At 37.8% G+C, this 19,779-nt stretch overlaps 1 protein-coding gene across 2 annotated transcripts in view; it reads right to left on the bottom strand.

Moving 5' to 3' along the window:
- The window catches only part of MPP7 (MAGUK p55 scaffold protein 7), a 1,877,075-nt gene that overhangs the window by 1,672,784 nt on the left and 184,512 nt on the right, over positions 1-19,779 (bottom strand). For both annotated transcript variants that reach the window (XM_044066673.1, XM_044066671.1), the window contains exon 2: positions 3,110-3,228. In XM_044066673.1, coding sequence (XP_043922608.1) covers positions 3,110-3,228 — 119 coding nt within the window. The remainder of the gene's footprint in view (positions 1-3,109; positions 3,229-19,779) is intronic.

The following is a 19,779-nucleotide window of genomic DNA, read 5'->3' on the forward strand; positions in this document are numbered from 1 at the left end:
TCTATGATGCCCAGAAACTGTGTAGTTTTTGTCACAGTGACATTTGTAGCCTAATTTCCAGGCTATAGAATCATCTAGTCATCTGACAAGCTAAAAAAGCAAACATTCTCCCAGAACTGGAGGACTCTTCTCAGTAACCTTCCTCTTGCACACAACAGGTACAGCTGTGTTTTTCTACAAAGTGTCAGCACTGCAGCCTTCACAACTGTGCCTGACACGAAAATGTTTAATACCTTTCAACAGGCCCAGTATGACACCCCTGTCTGTAGCAACTGTTTGTGTCAATGTGGTGCCGCCTGAGTACACAACAAGGGTTTTTTCACTGCCTGCACATCCCTGTCATATCACACTTCCTTTTACATCATGTGGACTAGAAGACGAAGGATCATCAAAGTACATGGGCACATCATATCAGATGCTTCCTTTGGGCAAACGTCTAATCAGATGATGCAATGACATGCAGAGGTTCTGGTATTTATAACCATCATCTCAGTGCTCACAATACACCTCCCTTTTCCATCTATGTCATATCTTCCTGACAGGGGCAGAAAAAAAGTCAGAGTTTCGTTGTACCCAGGACATGCCCAGTTGTGTTCTGGAAGCAAAGCTGCTATATCCAGTGCAGACCATAAGCACTTCAGTGCCATATCCTGCAAGAAGTGACAGAGGTGGATGAAAACTGGTGACAGTACTCTGTGAAACAATTGCTAGCAATACAGCAAGTAGTATGACATTGTATTGGAGACTAGCAGGTGTTATAAGTGGCCAGAACAAGACTTTGTAACAACAATGCTGGCAATATGTTAAATATTAAATGTATAATATAAACCAAAAAATCAATGGTGAAAAGTATGTCATGCCTCAAGATAAGCAAAAAGGACAAATACCACTTCTGAGCAGGCTACAACAGAATTGTGGATGTGTGTGTTTGTGGGGGAAGGATGGTGGGGCAAATGCATCACTTCTATACGTGCATGAATGATGTCAGATCTGGTAAAGACCCATAGGGATCACACATCAGTTTTAGTTTCTGACTCATCTAAAATGGTGGGACTTCTGGGGCAGGACACAACTAGGATTGCCACCTTTCATTGTGGCCAAAACTGGACCAAGGCCACACTCCTCACATCTTCCATCACTGCAGTCATTTACCCCATTCTCCTTGCCCATGCTCCACACATTTTGTGACATCACCATCATGTCAGGTGAAGAGGAATGTCCTCCTTTCCGTTTGCGATGCTTTTTCTCTGCTGATTTAAACTCCAACAGTCTGTTTCTTTTTTTGAAATAGAATACTGGAGTTTGTAGGATATTTTCCATTTGATTTCCGGACAGTCCAGAAAAAAGAATAAAAAACAGAGATCGGTAGCAATGTTAGACAAAACTATGTCACTTCTGATTAGGAAATCATTACTTTCAGAAGTAAAAGTGTTAGTCAAAATGGTATCAGTCATTTTGGCAATGTGTGTCTATGTATACACACACACACACACACACACACACACCTCTCTCTCTCTAGATATATATATATATATACACACACACACACACACATATATATATATATATATATATATATATATATATATAGCGAGAGAGAGAGGGAGACAGAGGGATACATACATACAGACACAAGAACATACAACTGCTGGGATTACATGATAAGGTACTAGGTAGGAATTCAAAATAACTGGACAGGAAGGATTACTTACCATTTATAAAAAGAAACGAAACGTGCAGCTTTAAAGTCAAATCAAAATGGTGGTGGTGGGGCACAAAACTTCAAAAGTACCTGTTATTTTGGAGATAGCAGCTTTACATTTTTTGTCTGTTTTATGAAATGCCACTGACTAACAAGCTCTGCCCTGCCTCATGCTCAACTGGCCATTCTTCATTTCCTTCAGGCAAGAACCCAGTGGCCCATTCTTTACTCCTGGGCAAAAGCTGAGAACCAGGAGTAGAAGTTATCAGTACATACTGGGGATCAGGTACACCCCCTATAACATTATTTAGCCCCTCTCTACAAGTACCGCTCACAAAGGGTACAAGCATGCCACTACACATGCCACCCCCTAGCAAGTAACACAGTACTGTAGCACAGACATGGGCTCACTGCTGCTGGCTAGTGTCGCCAACACAATAAGCCAAGTTCCGAGGATGAGTAAGCTGGTGTCAATCACCCACTCCTACCCTCCTTCTCTTCATCCCTCCAGTGCACTTGCCATTACTCAAACATGGGCCACTTGGGAAAGAGTCAGGTCTTCATCTCTCTATGCCACTGGGCTTGACTGCTGTTTTTGTCAAGTAAAGCAGCAGGCTCCAGTCATTATACTATGCATACCCTTACATGGAAAACTTTAGCAGGGTCACTGATGTGGATCTAAACTATATCTCTATTTCCAAAAATCTAAGTGGTTAAACTCTGTGTAGATCAGTGAAATCTGTTATCTGGTTTTAGAAGGCTACTCTACACGGAACATGCCTACATCTCAAAATGTAACACAGAAACATTTGCCAAATTAACAAGCAAATAACACTATTAGTTTTTACTCAGCTTGGTACTGTATGTTAAAAAGTACTAAAATACACATTATAAAAATAGATAACCAATAAAGTTTTAAGGATCTGATTCCAGAATAAAATAAAGGCACATACATCTCAAGTAACTGATTTTATTTGTTTTCATGCTTGCGTATTCAGGTGTTTTCATGTGTATATCAATTTCATAACCATGGTTCTATTCTGAACCGTGTGCTTTTCTAAACATTTATCCAATGAAGCAAAATAACATGCCAGATCATTTACAATGAACAGTGCAATGGTTCTGAGCTCCAATCCTCCTTGCTACTCTACAGGAAACAGCATGTGTTTGCTACATAAGTGCATGGTGCCAAAACAGCACTCTAGTAAATGAAACTATGTATGTGGTTTTCTGTTTGTGTCTTCTTCAGCTGCTCGCAGTGCCATATAAAGCAACACTACCAAATACAAGGCTGTTTTGTTCTTACAGAGGCATCATCATCATCACTGCTTGACTAGATGGCACCCTGAACATTTTTCCATCTGCTTAATACAGACATCATCTGACTTTAAAAAGAATGCAGTTTACCTTTACTAGTGAATGGAGGCTTTTTTCACCAAACATATCCTGGAGGAAAGTCAGGTCTTCCTGGCTGTCCACATGAGGCTGAAGTTGGGCAGGCAGTGAAGCCAGCAGTTCATATAGACCTGCAGAAATTAAAATAAAACAGCATGAAATGCAAGAGTGACTATTCGTTTCTTCTTCCTTCACTGCACCGTCCCCTTAGATGCCTGATGCCTAGCATTCCAGTCTGAAAAGGAATGTGCTACACCCAATAAAACATTTGCTATAAATAAGGGAGTACGAGTCAAACAGCTTCGCTGTACATTTTAAGAGATGTCTACAGCTGTCTCAGAAAATGTGTAATTTATACCCTTGTAAATTATGGGTCATAATACTAATGTGTAAACTGGCATGAAAAAGTGGGCAGCAATGCAGAATTTGCTTTCCCTCCCTTGCATACAATAAGCACACAATTAACAATCCTGCAGTTTCATCAGTCCAACTACTATTTTTATGTTTCTCACACCTAACCTTTAGGTGTCTGCAGAGATTTATGCATAGTGGCAGGACTTGTAGCCAAAGTCCCCTAGGAGCTACCTGATGATGGCTGAATTTCTACTAGGTCTTGCTCTAATGGGAATGAATGTGTTGCAGATTATCTGGATGGTATTTACAGAGGAGAAAAAAATATAACAAAAAAGCTTCAGGCAACTTACAAGCTATAAACTATAACTTTTGTAACTTTCCACTCTGCACACTCAATTAAAAATTAGATTTTAAACAATCTATGGCTGTTTTGTTCAAGCTACATAAAGCTGCATAAAGCACAAATGTCAAACCATGGTCAGTCATTTTTTTCTTCACTTTTTGGATCCACTGCATGCTGACCAACTAGACTGCCAGATGGAGTTCACTCATCTAACCCTTGTAAGTTGAGATCTGATTACAATGTAGCGCCCATGCGGACAGCCATCAGGGAATTACTCTGTAAGCCCCAAGCCCATGTATATATCCCTGCAGATGCCCAGGAGCTAGGTGTGCAATGAGTAAGCAGATGCAGCCCACAGGTTAACCTGATTTATCTAGGACACAGTGTTCCATACACAGCCACATAAAAATAATATTAATCATCAAATAGAGTACATTCTACTAAAGCCAAAACTTAATTTTACCTTATAGTATCAGTGACAGGTGGCACACTGGTTGAAGATAAAGCAAACCATAATATAATACCATTAAATACAATCTTTACTACCACACAATCAGTAGCTTCAGCTCCCTGAGAGCAAATTCAAAGAAAAAAAGCAGCTATACTATAAGCCATGATCTATCAAGGTATTTGTGAAGAGAAAGGTCTGTATTCAGAATTTGTTGGTCAATGGAAGACCACACTGCTTGCTAACATTTCTTAAAAAATGTTATTCAAGTTCATTACTAACACAGCAGTTAAGGTAGCTATGTTTTGTGAATACTGCTTCATGATTAAGGAAAATAAAAAAATGGGTGTGCTGGTGTTCAGACTTGGGAATTTAATTGTACATGTCATTTATTTCATCTCCAAAGAACAACTGCAAAGAACTGTTATCGTAGTTAATAGACCTATTAACAAATGTAATTCTGCTTAGTGTGTACTTCAGTTTATTTTACCAATTTACACAAGGCCCTACATGCTGAATGCAGTCATAGTCTATGTTAAGAATCTAAAAAAGAAATACTCCACTTTTGTTAACCCCATCATGGGGTAAATAAAAAATACAACCTTCAGTACTTTGGCCAGCAACTTGATGAATAAGTCAGCTATGTACAAACTATTTAAACACATCATACAATGGAATAAGAAAAAAAAATGACAACTCATTTCACATTTAAAGTCAAACTGTGAAAAAAGCACTGCATTCAAACTGCATCACATATAATTCATTATGTATAAGTACTGAAGTATCAACATTTTAAATTAGCTTAGCTTCCGGCTTTAACAACTGTTGTTCTCTCTTATTTTCATTGGTATTCCATTTTAACTTCATAAATAATGTTCTTTTAATGACGTCAGCATTTCCCCATATTTTTGTAATACATGCCTAGCCATGTTTGTTCCAAAACTCTTTATCCTTCCTGATGTCTCTACAATACATGCGTTCCAACAAGTACACCTGTCCCAGTTATAATGGTACAATGCCAGGTTAAAATACATTTAAGATGGAATATTTTCCTACTAAACACACTGCTTCCCTGCACCAGCTACTTAAAGGGAATTGTACCTCTTGCAAACTACAGTTCCTGATATGAGCATGCCAGAGTTTTTGATACCCTAAGAAATAACTGAATCTCTGTTTTCAACACTCTCATGTCTGTTTGGTGAAACTACCAGCCTTTTTATCTCTGCTGTAAACAACTAATAAAAGGAAACATCATTTAGCTAATATTTCATCTTTCAAAAGGAATCATCAACTTTGTCAGATTATCCCACTTTTTTTGAAATACAGCTATATGGTGTCACAGCAGCTATGATTTACTTCTCTAACGTACTATAACAACTAACAAACTATTTCTTGTGGTCCAGTGGTACAAGGTTCGATTCCCTCAACCTCCATTGCCTGTGTGACTGTGAGCAAGTCACTTATCCAGACACCACTCCTGGGCTGTGTCTGAAAAAGGTCCATGGAGATCAGTGCTCTACCCCAGAAAGCAAATACAAATAAAACAAAATAAAAAAAAAACAACTATTTATTAGCAAAGTAGGACCACTGGACACACACAGTCCCTTTTCAGGGGTGACTCGGGATCAATGTCTGGTTAACTGACTTGCACAAGATCACACTATACGCAAATGAAGGCTGAGGGAATTAAACCATATGTAATTCTGAAGTATATAATTTTCCTTTCCATTGTTTATATTCTGAAATTACACTAACTCTGCTTCTAACCTTGTCTAATACCTTTCTCACTATGCTTCCTGTATAACACCTCCCAAAAACCATTCAGAAAAATAAATCACTGACATGAAGAGATAATTAACTCCTTTACGCACAACTTGGACCAATGGATGAGCAAACAGGAAATTCACCCCTGGTCTGTTCCTATGTATCTGATAGAGTGAGGCAGTTAGTAAATCACACCTATAAACCAAATATAAATCAGTTTTGTGGGTTACACAAGGTTTTCACAGCTAGCCTTTTAAGGGCCCCTAGTGGTCATTAGTCTAGTGTATGCCTATGAACCTCAGCAAACTCAGAAATAAAGGGGGAGGTCAAAGCCCCAAAATCAGGGACACATTTTAAATATTGCTCTTGTAAACATAAACAGCTTTTGCATTAGCATTCATTTTTCCAAAGGATATGAAGTCTGAAGTTCAATGTCTGTCATTATTTAGTGACTTCAGTCCTCAACGATTTGCCAGAAAACTACAAATGTTTTTAGAACAAACCAAAAATGTAAAGCAAAAATCTTGACTTTCTGTGAAATTCTGAACAGTTTAGAGGTATCAGAGGCTCTCCCCACCATTGTCAAACCCGTGCACATCTCCCATGTCCCATTCCACAACCAGTCAGTCATTCTCCCATACTTTTTCCTCCCTTACTCAATCATTTTTCAGACCTTCAACCCTTTCCTTTTTACATTTCCTGAGCAAATCCTCACAGATCAGTACGAATACCCTTATTCAACACACTGCACACACCTGTCAAGTTGCTGATTTGTACATCCTTCTCTGCTCAGTTCCCCTCTCAGCTGTTTTTTTAATAAAACAACTTTATCACATTGTTATTTTGTGACATGAACTTGGATACATTAACACTGAAAAAGGATCTTTTAATTATCACACATGCATTCTACTTACACTTTCCATCATAACACTATTCGTTTAGTCTTGTGCATTACAACACAGACTTTTCAGTTCCTATCAATCTACTCAGTCTTCTATTTGAAAATTATTTTGTAAATACTGTTTCAAAATTAACCATTTAGTACGAAAATTATTTTCTCCAAAATTTAATGATCTCTTCTTTAAATTTTTTAATCATCATATCTTTAGATCTTTTAACACCAATACACTACTCAGTATTTCACTTGCAGCTGGTTTAATCTTTGATTTCTTCTTTTGTATAATTGATTTTTTGACTGCCAATAGCATTAAAGTTAATAAGACCTTACTATGTCTTGACAGTTCTAAAATGACACCAGATAAATACAATCTCCTTAGTTAACATATACTCTCTCAAAAACTTTGTCAGAACATTCTGTAGGGAGTCCTTAAACTGAGACAACTTCACTCTTTTTCAGAAAATGTGTTTCCAGTTTCCCCTCTCATTCCTTTCACACCTCCATCCATCTGCACTCCACTTAGGAAAATCCTTCTAAGCCTTCTTGGGTAACACCCATGTAAACATTTCCATGCAAATATCCAAAATATTCTGTACTTTGCAGCAAAACTACGAGTCATACAAACTTCCTCCTACTGTTCTTTTTGTAATTTGTCATTCTAATCTTCTCTCCCAGTCTTTTCACATCTCCTCAGATTTTTTATTACTAATGCATAACATTTTATATGTTGTACTAATCAGCCCTTTGTTGATAGCATCTTCAGTTCTTGATGCCACTAAAACTCTTCCCAGAGTGTGTATTTCACTTGACAGTCCCCCCAATGTCTCTCTCTCTGTCTATATTCTGCCAACAGTGCCCAATATGGATCTGCAGGTCAAACACTTACTTGGCTCATTCCCACTCTTTCACTTTTCCCTTCCAAACTATATATTTCCAGTACTATGGCTCCTTTTGTAGTTTCCTCCCCTTACTTCCTGTCATCTCTTGACTGCTTTTTGCACCATTACTGGTTTGTATTCCTTCTGGAAAAACCTCCTTTCTCTACTTCCTCACTGGTTTTGATTTCAGAATTCTGATTTATATCCCTAATATTCTGTATAGTTATTTCTCCTTAAGGGCTTGCTTCCAAAACCCTAATTTCCATGTTTCCCTCATACTTCCACCTTGCTACATCATTTTTCCACTTTGATTTATATCCATCTTGTGCAATAAATACAATTTCATTTGCATAACTTTAATGCATCCCTATAGTTTACAGCTACAGCCTTTGTTTTATCTTCACTAATATTATATCTGAAAAAAAAAAACTGTCTCAGAATGTTCTACAACACCAAGATGTCGTTTTCTGGTTTTAACAGGTACAAAATATCACCTGCAAATAAAGGCAACATTTTTAAGCATCATACCAATTACATCCTTGAATTTCAGAGTGCCTTATTTTCTATGCCAATGGCACTAAATATAACACAAATAACAAAGGGGAAAATAGGGCATCCCCACCCGATTCCTCTATTCAGCCACAACTTATCAGAGTGGAACCCTCCCAAACTGATTTTTGCCTCTGATCCCTCATATATTCTCCAAATTAACCTTATTATTGTATAATGCTTCAACTGCCCTGCTCATAAAATCCCAGCTTACTTTGTTAAATGCTTTCTCTGCATCAATTCCCACCAATAACAGCAGTATTTTCTTTCATTTTGCTTCCCTCTGGATCATCAATGTTCTATTAATGCTGTCAAATAATTGCATCCCCTCCACAAAAACAACACTGATCCATATCTATCAATGTTGGCAATACCTTTGTCATTCTTTTAGTCATTATAGATAAAAACACTTTATATATAACCATGGTTTAAAATTGAAATAGGCCTACATGAAGCTGGGTCTGATGGGTCTTTACCATCTTTAGGTATTACAGCCACCAAAGCTTTCTGCCAGGATGTTAGTGCTCATCTCCCTTTTAAAACCAATTTTAAACAAAACTTTCCAGATCATTATCCCTTTCTTCCCTCCTAGCTTCCACCAGAATTCCATCTATTCCTGCAAACTGATACTCCATCACCATTTCATCTCATCTCCTCAGATCTTAACTATTTGTTAAGGTTCATCTACTTCTAACCTTGGTATAAAGACTTCCATAAACATTTCCATTTGTGCTTTTTTGATGTCTATATTGTTAGACATATATTTAGACACTTATAATACTCCATGTACACTTCTGCTTGTTAGAATATATATAGTAAAATATTGACATTTAAATGCATGTACATTTCTGTTTGTTAGCATATATACACAAAAGGGTTAAACTTTCATTAGTTAGAAATATGCATGGTTTGGCATCATACTGTGTAATACAAAATGTTCTATGCCTGGTTCAATCTTCAAGGAGAATTACAAATAAAAAAACAGGTGCAGGGACGACTGAAAACAGGAACAACTCCTTAACAAGAAATTTTTTCTCAGTTTACCTTGAAACAGAACACAATGAACAGACTGCATAACATCAGGCAAATTCCAACAGTATTAACATCAAAAGACTGCTTTCATACAAAGTGCACAGAAAAAGAACAGTAACTAAATGGTGGAATAGATCTGTTTTTGTTAGATATGGTATTTGTAGGAACGTTTGTTCTGAGGTAAATGGAAAGCTATCATTCGTACTTGCAAGAAAAAACTAAACTTAAGACATCAAAAGCTGTAAACTTTAACAGTATAGTACGTGTTGTCTGGTATAATAGTAAGTTATTTTATTAGTAACTGCATATAAGTTAATACAGTGCTAAAAATGTTAACCTACAAGTCTCAGTGCATTAATCAGACTTTGGTTTCAATAGCATTCATCATAACAAATAATTTTTCACATATTTCTCTATTTTATACAAATTAAAAAAAAATGTCAAACATCTCTAATACCTCTACTGGATCTCTATTTTTCTTGTTATAGGCGATCTAAGTTTGGCAAGAAGCTTTTCTACCTTCTGTTGCATACATCACTGTTCTAAAAGTTTTGGTGCTGTGAAATGATCAAAAAACATCATTCTTTCTAAACACATGCATATTATCCAGGTAATCTATTACTTGCGCTTTAGCACTCTGCAGTTGTGCCTCCTCTTGTTCTGTGACATTCCCCTTATTCTGCAATGTTTTAATCTTTGTCAGCCACTCCAAATAGTTTTAACATCTTAACCAGCTCTCTTTTCCTTTTATTCTTTTTCTACTTTTAAACTCTAGTTTCATCTTATCTCAAACAATAGCTATAACTCCTTAAGCATTTTCTATCTTTCCTAATGACTCCTGAATAATTTTCACTATCCACACCTTACATTCCTCCCTTTTTAACAGATAGATGGGAAAGCTCCAGTCTCTCATTTTTACTTCATTAACCTTCACTTTTATCTTAGTTATTACCAGTTCATGATTTAAAATAATTACACGTGTCAAAGCTTTCAATTAAATGCACACGATCCTGAGAAATATAATTTTTGTCTAGTCTAAATGACTTATTTTACCTTTGGGAATATATAAATTCTCTAAGTTCGTTACTGCTACTGAACACTTCATCCACACCAAATATTTTCAGAAATTTCTTAAAAAGTCTACCCTCTTTTGTTATATTTTCACATTGCTCATCTCTTTCCAAATGTGTCTCCTGCAGCATTAATATTTTCACTCTGAATTTCTTAATATAATTAAATAGTATTTCCTTTTTGTGTATACATGTGAGACAACTAACACTCTAAGATAATATGGAAAATATTGTCATTATGATAATAGTTACTATTCTCACCTACTATATACAACAGTTTTTTTAGATGTCTTATTTCCAGGCTTTTGTGGTACATGCTTATAAAGTCATACTGAACAAGATTTGTCAAAGGAAAACTTTTAATTACTTTCAGTGTTCACTTTTTTACTTATTTCAATAAAAACTTCTAAGTGGAAACAAGCCAAGGATCTTACTCGAGACATTCACCTGTGCAAAAGTAAGAGAAAACATATCAGCTCTACATGTTATATGACTTCTGTACTTTACACCTCATCCTCCACCTCAGCAATGCAAGATTACAGCCTATTAACTTAAACATGCTTTTAACCAGCCTTTTTTCTCTTTCTGCATTGTAATACCCACTTTTCTTAACACTAAAATAGAAAAAAGGCATCCGTTTATCTTTATAACATACAACAAAATTTCAGAATGCCTTACTATATAATGTAATTTAGATCATTAAAAGTTCTACAGAAATACTGTTAAGGACAGAAAGTGTTTTACTTACAATTACCTTTTTCAGGGTAGGTACTTTGTTGAGGTATGCACATAGTATGTCTACTATGCTCAGAAAATGACCCTTTTTAAACCTGTTCCAACAATTCTAAATTTTTTATAAAAATAAAGGCTGCTAATACATTTCAATATAGTTCTGCAGTTGCCACTAACTCCAATGCAACAAAAATGTCTCATACAGCAAAAAAGCATTACACTGATATATAAATATAAGACCTCTCATAAATGATCTGTGCTTGCTGAAGACATTTTTATTTTTGTGGCCCTCAACTTTGAAAGTTTATTTTTCAATTTGCTACATCTCTAGATACAGGTGGTGCTAATTTTCTCATTAGTTTTGTAGTAATGGTTCTTAAGGGTGTACCTGACTTGAGTGACATTATGATTTTTATGTTGTTCTGGTTGAAATGACAGAAGACAAACCAGAGTGACAAAAAATACAGTAAATTTATCAGCATTTAATTTTTACTAACTATTTTGGAATATTGTGTGGGTGTGCGGGTGTGCGTGTGCGTGTGCGTGTGCGTGTGCGTGTGTGTGTGTGTGTGTGTGTGTGTACACACACACATGGATTCACTTCAGAACACTGAAATACCATAATCTCAAAATTCAAAACACTGAGACCAAAATCTTGAAAGTTCTTTATGATGAAAGTTCACAATGTTGAATGTTAGAATACTGAATCGGCTGTGTAAAAACTATTAGGATGTGCAAACTGGTTGCTGTGGCTTTCAACATGTGTTATGTTGTAGTATAGTAAATAAGAAGGGAACATGACTGAGGTCACCTGTGAAACTCTAAGTATTGGAGAGATACATAGTAATATACAGTTGTTTTAGCAGTGAAGTGGTGTTTCTAAGAGAAGGTTAAGGATAGTTTTTTACAATTTAAACAGGCAGCCATGAAGTATGGAACAGTATATTTGCAGATTTTTTCTGTGTAGTGCAATCTCGGAGTGATATAATTAAGTAGCAGGCACATGGGGGGTGCAGGGGAGCTTGGTCCCCTACTAATATTTGGAGAAGTTTAATATAGTTTTTTATTTGTTTCTGTATGTTGTTGTGGTGGATTACAGTATACATTGGTTTCCTATGTTTTTTCAATGTTATGGAATTCAATGTTTTTAGGTTTCAGTGTATTGAACATTCAGAATTTTGGTCTCAATGTTTTGATTTTCGACATTATGGTATTTCAATGTTCTGATGTGAATCCAAATAAATATATATATATATATATATATATATATATATATATATATATATGTGTGTGTGTGTGTGTGTGTGTGTATGTATATATATATATATATATATATATATATATATATATATGTGTGTGTATGTAATATATATATATATATATATATATATATATATATACACACATATATATAGATAGATATATGTTTACATACACAACACACACATGAAGGGTCTATATTACATAGTCGAAATTCCATAACTTCAACTACCATATGTACAAATACGTATGTCCGAAGTTACAGAACTTTGACTATGTATAAAAACATAAAAAAAGGGAAAATAAAATAAAAGGTGACAAGCAGGGGGGCAAGCCCCCGTGCACCCCCCACAACCACCCCTGCTTTTTAAATATACCAACTCCGAGGTCATGCTACAGTGCAGTAAAGGGAAAATTTCCTTTACTGTGGTGTAGCACAACTTCAGAGTTGGCATATTTATAGAGCTGGGGGTGTGGGGAGCGCAGGGAGGCTTGTCCCGCTGCTTACAACCCTCAGATATGTTGTTTTTCTTTTTCTTTCCCCAATCGAAGTATGATAACTTCGAACTTACGGTTTCAACCATATCACGTTCGAAGTTGTCATACTTCAACTATGTAATATAGACCCCATGTGAATACAGTATACAGATTATATATTTATATATATCTCCCTCCCATACAGACACATACAAAGACACCTGGTTGAACCCAAATGATTGAAGTATTTAGACGGTTCATCTAAGTTTCTTTTCAAAGTCCAATTAGCTGAATGTGCGGTAGTTACACACAGTTCTGTACTACAGAAACAGAAATGTGTAAAAATACATGGAATTTTATGTGGTGTTAAGTTCTACAAACACAATCGCAGCTACTGAGTTTTCTATTTGTGTACAGGCAGTGATACCCTCTGTGTGGTGCTTTTTTTTCTCTGCAGTCATGCTGCTGTGGAACTAGTATATTTAGTGGGGAGTGCAGGGCCTTGCTTGCCCCCTTGCCAAAAACGATTCCTTTTTCTTTAGGTGTTTTTGGCTGTAAATTTCAGTCATTTGGAATTTGACTAAAAGTCTGCATGTCCTCCCTGTGGTCGCGTGGGTTTCCTCCGGGTGCTCTGGTTTCCTCCCACATCCCAAAGACATGTTTGTAGGTGGATTGGACACTCTAAATTGGCCCTAGGCGTGAGTGCGTGTATGTGTGTGCCTTCTGTGGAAGGTTGGGCGACGGGCTGGCAACTAGATACCGTAAAACTCCACTGCCAATCATGAGCAGACAGGTGATCTGCTGTGGCGATCCCTAACCAGGAAAAGTTAAAAGAAGAATATCTATCAAATGGACTTTCAACCATTTGGATTCAGTCATTCGGAATACAACTACATGGACAATTGATAGGCTCATAGGTAGGTACTAGGCTATTGCCCCTAGGGCCTACATAAGCCTAGCCAAAAAGGTACCCTGGCTTTCGCCACCCAAAAAAATTATTTTCATGTGCCCCTGTCGAGCAGAGCCACAGAGGTGATCTCCAGGGTGAATTTCCCATTTCCCATCCAATCATCGAGATTTTCTTGAAGAGTTCTAATAAGGAGCTTTGTTTGATATAGATAGGTAGTTTGTTACAGAGTGTGGGAAGTCTCTGGGACAGGAATCTATCCCTCCAGCATGTTCTGTTTATTGTAGTGACAAGGTTTAGGTCCCTAGAGCATGTAGATCGGAGGGATTGGGATTTCTTTAACTGGAGCATGTTCAACAGCTCTGGGTTTGACATAGTTTGTATGTTAGGCAGAGATTGCCTCTGAGTAGTTGATATGCGACAGAGTAAAGCTGGAGTTTTTTGAGACGGTCTGTGTAGGGCATTTGTTTCAGGCCGGTAATCCTCTTTGTGAGGTATTTCTGCAGACTTTCCAGTTACTGTAGATGTCTTGTGAGGTATATACCAAAAGGGGCGTTGAACTCTATAATGGGTCTAATGAGTGACGAGTAGAGGGGAACAATAACCTCTTTTTCCTGGATGAGAAACCTTTTGCGATGAGGTGTGCCAAGTAGAAGGATTTCCTGACTACTGTGGCGATGTGATCATCAAAGGAGAGACTACTGTCCACCTCTGTCCCAAGGTCTCTTATCACACTTTCAGTGTTAAGCAGAGTACCATCTATGTGGTAGCTCATGGGTACAGAGTTTGTTTACCAAAGGGGATGACAATGCACTTTTTGGCATTGAGCTTTAGGCCATGGCTTTGACAACAGGCATATGTCTCCATAAGGCCCTTTTGTAGGATGTCCACATCGTTAGGATTTTCGATTATGGCTCCTAGTTTGCAGTCATCTGTGAACTTCATTAGCCAAAGACCTTCTTTGTTAGCCTGTACTTCAGAAAAGTAGATACCAAACAGGAGAGGACCCAGGACTGAACCCTGTGGTACTCCATTTGTCAATGGTCTGAAGTCGGATTTGGAGTCTGCTACTTTCACAGTGTGGGTTCTGTCAGTGAGCCAGTTGGCAACCCATCTTGTGACATAGGGATTTATACCTAGTTTAGTGAGTTTATCTATAATTCTAGAGTGGGGGATGGTGTCAAAAGCCTTGGTGAAATCTAAATAGGCTGTGTGAACCACCTTAACCTCGTCTATAGCTTTGCTGACTGCTTCAAAGAAGTCTATCAGGTTTAGGAGACATGATCTGCCTTTTACAAACCCGAACTGGGTGGGGTCCAGAGTTTGGGGATTACCAATGTCTTTGTGTATAAGATCCATGATGATATGTTCCATGGCCTTGCAGACCAAGCTCTTTAGGCTAATGGGGCGGTAGTTTCCAGGGTCTGTGGTGGCTCCCCCTTTGTGGAGTGGGATAACCGTCACTGTGTGCCATTCAGTGGGCACAAAGCCTGAGGTGAGGCTATGACTGAACATGGTTCTTAGGTGAGGTGGCAGTTCATTCTGCAGTTTGTGTAGAACGCAGCCTGGGATTGTTGTCAGGTCCCGTGGATGCTGTGTTCTTGGCTTTGGAGAGTGTGGTTTTTACCTGTGCAGCCGTGATTACAGGAACTTTGCATTCTTCCGGTAAAGAGATGGGCCCTTTAGCGGGTGAGAGGGGGGGTAAAGTTAGCACTGAAACCATCTGCCAGGATGTTGGCAATATCAGTTGGCTCTGTATATTTAGTGCCATTGTGCTACAACCATATTCCGTCACTGTGCAGGTGATAGTTATTACTTTCTATAACTTACACAATATGTGAAAAAAGTGTTTTTGTTTTTCACAAATATTATGGGAACACAAGAGAAAACACACAGGTCGTTCCTCAGTGTTACACTGCAACACTGTAAACATGAATTTTTAATGAGAAAATACTGTAATGATAGCAAGTATGAAGGATAAATTATAATAAATCAGACAATGAAAAAAAATCTATGTGCAGAAATACTTTTTGGTTGCAATGGTAAGATGCAACATTGTAACTAAAACTGCAACAACTCTATTTTAAGTAACTTTTATAAAATGTGTGTGCTACACCTTTATAGCTGCTGCTGGAAGATAAATCAGCAAATGATCATTAGACTTCACAGCTACAAACTGACCTTTTAAACATTACTTCAAATGACAATATTCTAGCAAACACTCAATGTGACCAGAATTATTGGGTCTATGTTATATGTTCGAATGCTTAATTGTTCGAACCACTAATGACTGACCATTAGTGATTGAACTATTAAATGTTCGAACATATTAAAAATTTATATTTACAAAAAAAAAATGTAAAGGGTGTAAGCAAGGGGGCAAGCCACCCTGCACCCCCCACTACTTAAATATACCAACTCCAAGATCGAACTTCAGTGTGCTACAGTGCGGAAATGGAAAATTTCCCATTTCCTACACTGCAGCGTGATCTTGGAGTTGGTATATTTAAGTAGCGGGGGTGTGAGAGTGCAGGGGGGGGGCTTGCCCCCCTGCTTACACCCTTTAGTTTTTTTTTTGTTTGATTTTTTTTTTATTTATTTATTTTTTTTTTAAATATTCTAACATTTAAATGTTCAGTTACTAAAGGTCGATCTTTAGTGATTCGAACATTTAATCGTTCGAATATTTAACATAGACCCGAATTATTTACCTCTAAAGTTTCTAATTCTGCTGAAGACAGACATAATAATGCATCTTAAGGATAACAGCATTAAATAAACCTACACAGATAAGCAAATATAATAGTTTAATTACACACAAGCACACTATTCCAAAACAGCTCACCTAAGTGTCAAGAGTAGAAAAAGAATATGTTCCTAACTAGGAATACCACAGTAAATTGTTTCAAAAATGGAAGATTTTTAATAAATTCAGCAGAACTTGCCCAAAAAAGAAGAGATACTGAAAGCTTCATTTTTGCAAACTTAACTGTCCTTAACAGGGCAGGGTTTACAGCCAAAAAACTCCAGCTTTACTCTGTAGCATATCGCCTACTCCGAGGTGATCTCTGCTTAGCATATAAAGCTATGTCAAACCCAGAGCTGTTGGACATGCTACACCTAAAGAAATCCCAATCCCTCCAAGCTACACGCTCTAGGGACCTAAACCTTGTCACCACAATAAACAGGTCACGCTGGATTGATAGATTCCTGTCCCAGAGACTTCCTATACTCTGGAACAAGTTACCTATCTATGTCAAGCAAAGTTCTTCATTAGCACTCGTCAAGAAAAATCTTGATGAGTGGATGAGAAATAGGAAATACATCCTGGGGATCACTTCTGTGTCTCTGCTGGACAGTGGCACAGGAAAATAACTTTCTTGGGTGGCGTAAGCTATGGTACCTTGCTGGCTAGGCTTATGTAGGCCCTTGGGCCGATAGCCTAGTACCTACCTATGAACCTATACAAACTAAAATAATTGGGTGGAGTAGGTAAGACATACTGAAAAACCTTCTGTAGATGTCATGATGGTGTTGTACCAGAATGTCTCCTATTGCTTAGACTAAAGTCTTGCAAGGCCTTGTCCAAAGGAATATGTTACAGAGGTAGTATGAAGAATGGAGTAGAAGATCAAGAAGGGATAACTGAAGTATCTCCATGGCAATACCCAGATTTGCTCTGAGTTACTCCACAATGGTACCTCCTATACTGTGCCAACAGATATTGCCCACATAGTGGTCGACAGATTCATTGCCAACTTTACCCCTCTCTTCCCCCCAAAGGACCAATCTCAATACCAGAAAAATGCCAGGCACCCAACATTACTGCAGCACAAGTTAAATCTGCATTGCCTAAGGCCAAGAATACAGCTTCCATAGGACCAGACAATATCCCTGGCTGTGTTCTACATGAATTATAAAATGAACTGGCACCACATCTGTGTGCTCTGTTCACTCACAGCCTTACCTCAGGCTTTGTCCCTACCAAATGGCGCACTGCTACAGTCATCCATCTCCATAAAGGAGGAGCGACTACAGACCCTGGAAATTATCATCCCATTAGCCTGACGAGTCTGATATGTAAGGCTATGGAGCGCATCATCATGGACCTAATTTACAAGGATATAGGGAATCTCCAAACTCTAGATCCACGTAATTTGGTTTTGTGAAAAGTAGATCATGCCTGCCAGTCACCAGAGCAGTGGATGAAGGTAAGGCAGTTTATACAGTCTATCTTGATCTGGCCAAGGCCTTTGATACCATTCCTCACTCAGGAATTAGTGATAAACTCACCAAACTAGGCATCAACCCCCATACCATTAGGTAGGCTGCAAACTGGCTCACAGACAGAACTCACAGTGTGAAAGTAGCGGACTCCAAGTCAGACTGCTGACCAGTCACGAGTGGAGTGCTACAGGGATCGGACCTGGGTCCTCTCCTGTTTGGCATCTACTTCTCAGAAGTACAGGCCAACACAGAGGGACTCTGGCTTACCAAATTTGAGGATAACTGCAAGCTGGGAGCCATTAACTCCGCAAGTGATGCAGACATCCTACAGAAAGGCCTCATTGAGACCAATGACTGGTGTCGAAACCATGGCCTTAAGCTCTGTTAGAAATGCTAAATCTAAAGAAATCCCAATCCCTCCGCACCACACGCTCCTGAGACCTCAAACTCATTACCACAGAGACTGCCAATGTTCTGGAATAGAGTTCCCATACATGTAAAGCAGAGCACCTCACTAGCCCTCTTCAAGAAAAATCTTGATGAGTGGATGGAAAATAGAAAGTTCACCCCGGGGATCACTCCCAGTAGCTCTACTTGCTAGATGTACTGGGAACTAACGACGGGCGGCACAATGCCAGGGCACTTCTATGGGCTAGGCCTGTAAAGGCCCCAGGGCCATTAGCCTAGTACACACCTATGAACACTGCTAACGGCAGATGATTGTGTCAGGGTAAAAAAAAAAAAAAAAAACATGCAGCAAGAGACAGCTGATTACTGCCACAGTAAATTAATAGCTGAATAGCAGCAAAAATGATACAGGGCTAGAAACTTCAAGTATCCACAGCTCATACTGCTTCAGTGTTGATACCATGACTATTTGGGGCACTGGAAAAGCACACTGTGTGTGTGTTTGTGTGTGTATTCTAATTATTTAAATCAAGAGTTACATCTTACAACAAAAACTTAAAACCGGTTATAATTTGATTTAGTTCTCATTAGTCTTTCTCCATCATGTAACATTATGTCGAGTTCAGTTTTATGCAGCATACAAGGCACAAATGTAACTGATTTTCAAGTATGTCCCCAGTTTTGATATGATTTCATAATGAAAAATGTTTTAAGAGAAGACTGCAGAAACTATTACTACTAAACAAGTTCAGTTAAACAATTCTTAATAAGGATACTTTCAGTAAACAACACTAAATCTGAACCTTCATTTTTTTTTTAACAGCTTTGCATTAGATTACTGAAATAAGAGACAGAGAGACTGATAGCTATGAAAAAGGAGACTTGTTTCAATGTCCTTTTCCTGAGGTATTCAACAGTACTTCTTGGTCTAGTGACAATTCTTGAAAGTGAGATGAATTACCGTGCAACAATCTGTTTTTAACTTTAAAGGAAAACAGACAATCACAATTATAGTTAAAACCTTGACCACGTTCACTTTACAGAGTTATAAAAAAGAAAATATTCTTAAGGTATTGATAATAACCAAGTTAAAAAAAAAAAAAGAAATATGCACACTATTCAAGCAACAGAACGTATTGCCTACATTTTGTGGAAGCAACAAAGGAAAGGGCACACTGAAACACTAACATCTAAGCACACAAGGAAAGCAAAGCAAGCATTTATGTGTGCATTGACAGCAAAACTCTAGCAGCTTTGGTCAAACAAAACTATTAGCAAGAATAAAAAATAAAACAAAATAAGCAAATACAGTGTTTTGACATTAAAAAAAAGGCT

This window comes from Protopterus annectens, chromosome 3.part1 (genome assembly GCF_019279795.1).
Source record: "Protopterus annectens isolate FY-2018-M chromosome 3.part1, PAN1.0, whole genome shotgun sequence".
Classification (NCBI taxonomy): Eukaryota; Metazoa; Chordata; order Ceratodontiformes; family Protopteridae; genus Protopterus; species Protopterus annectens.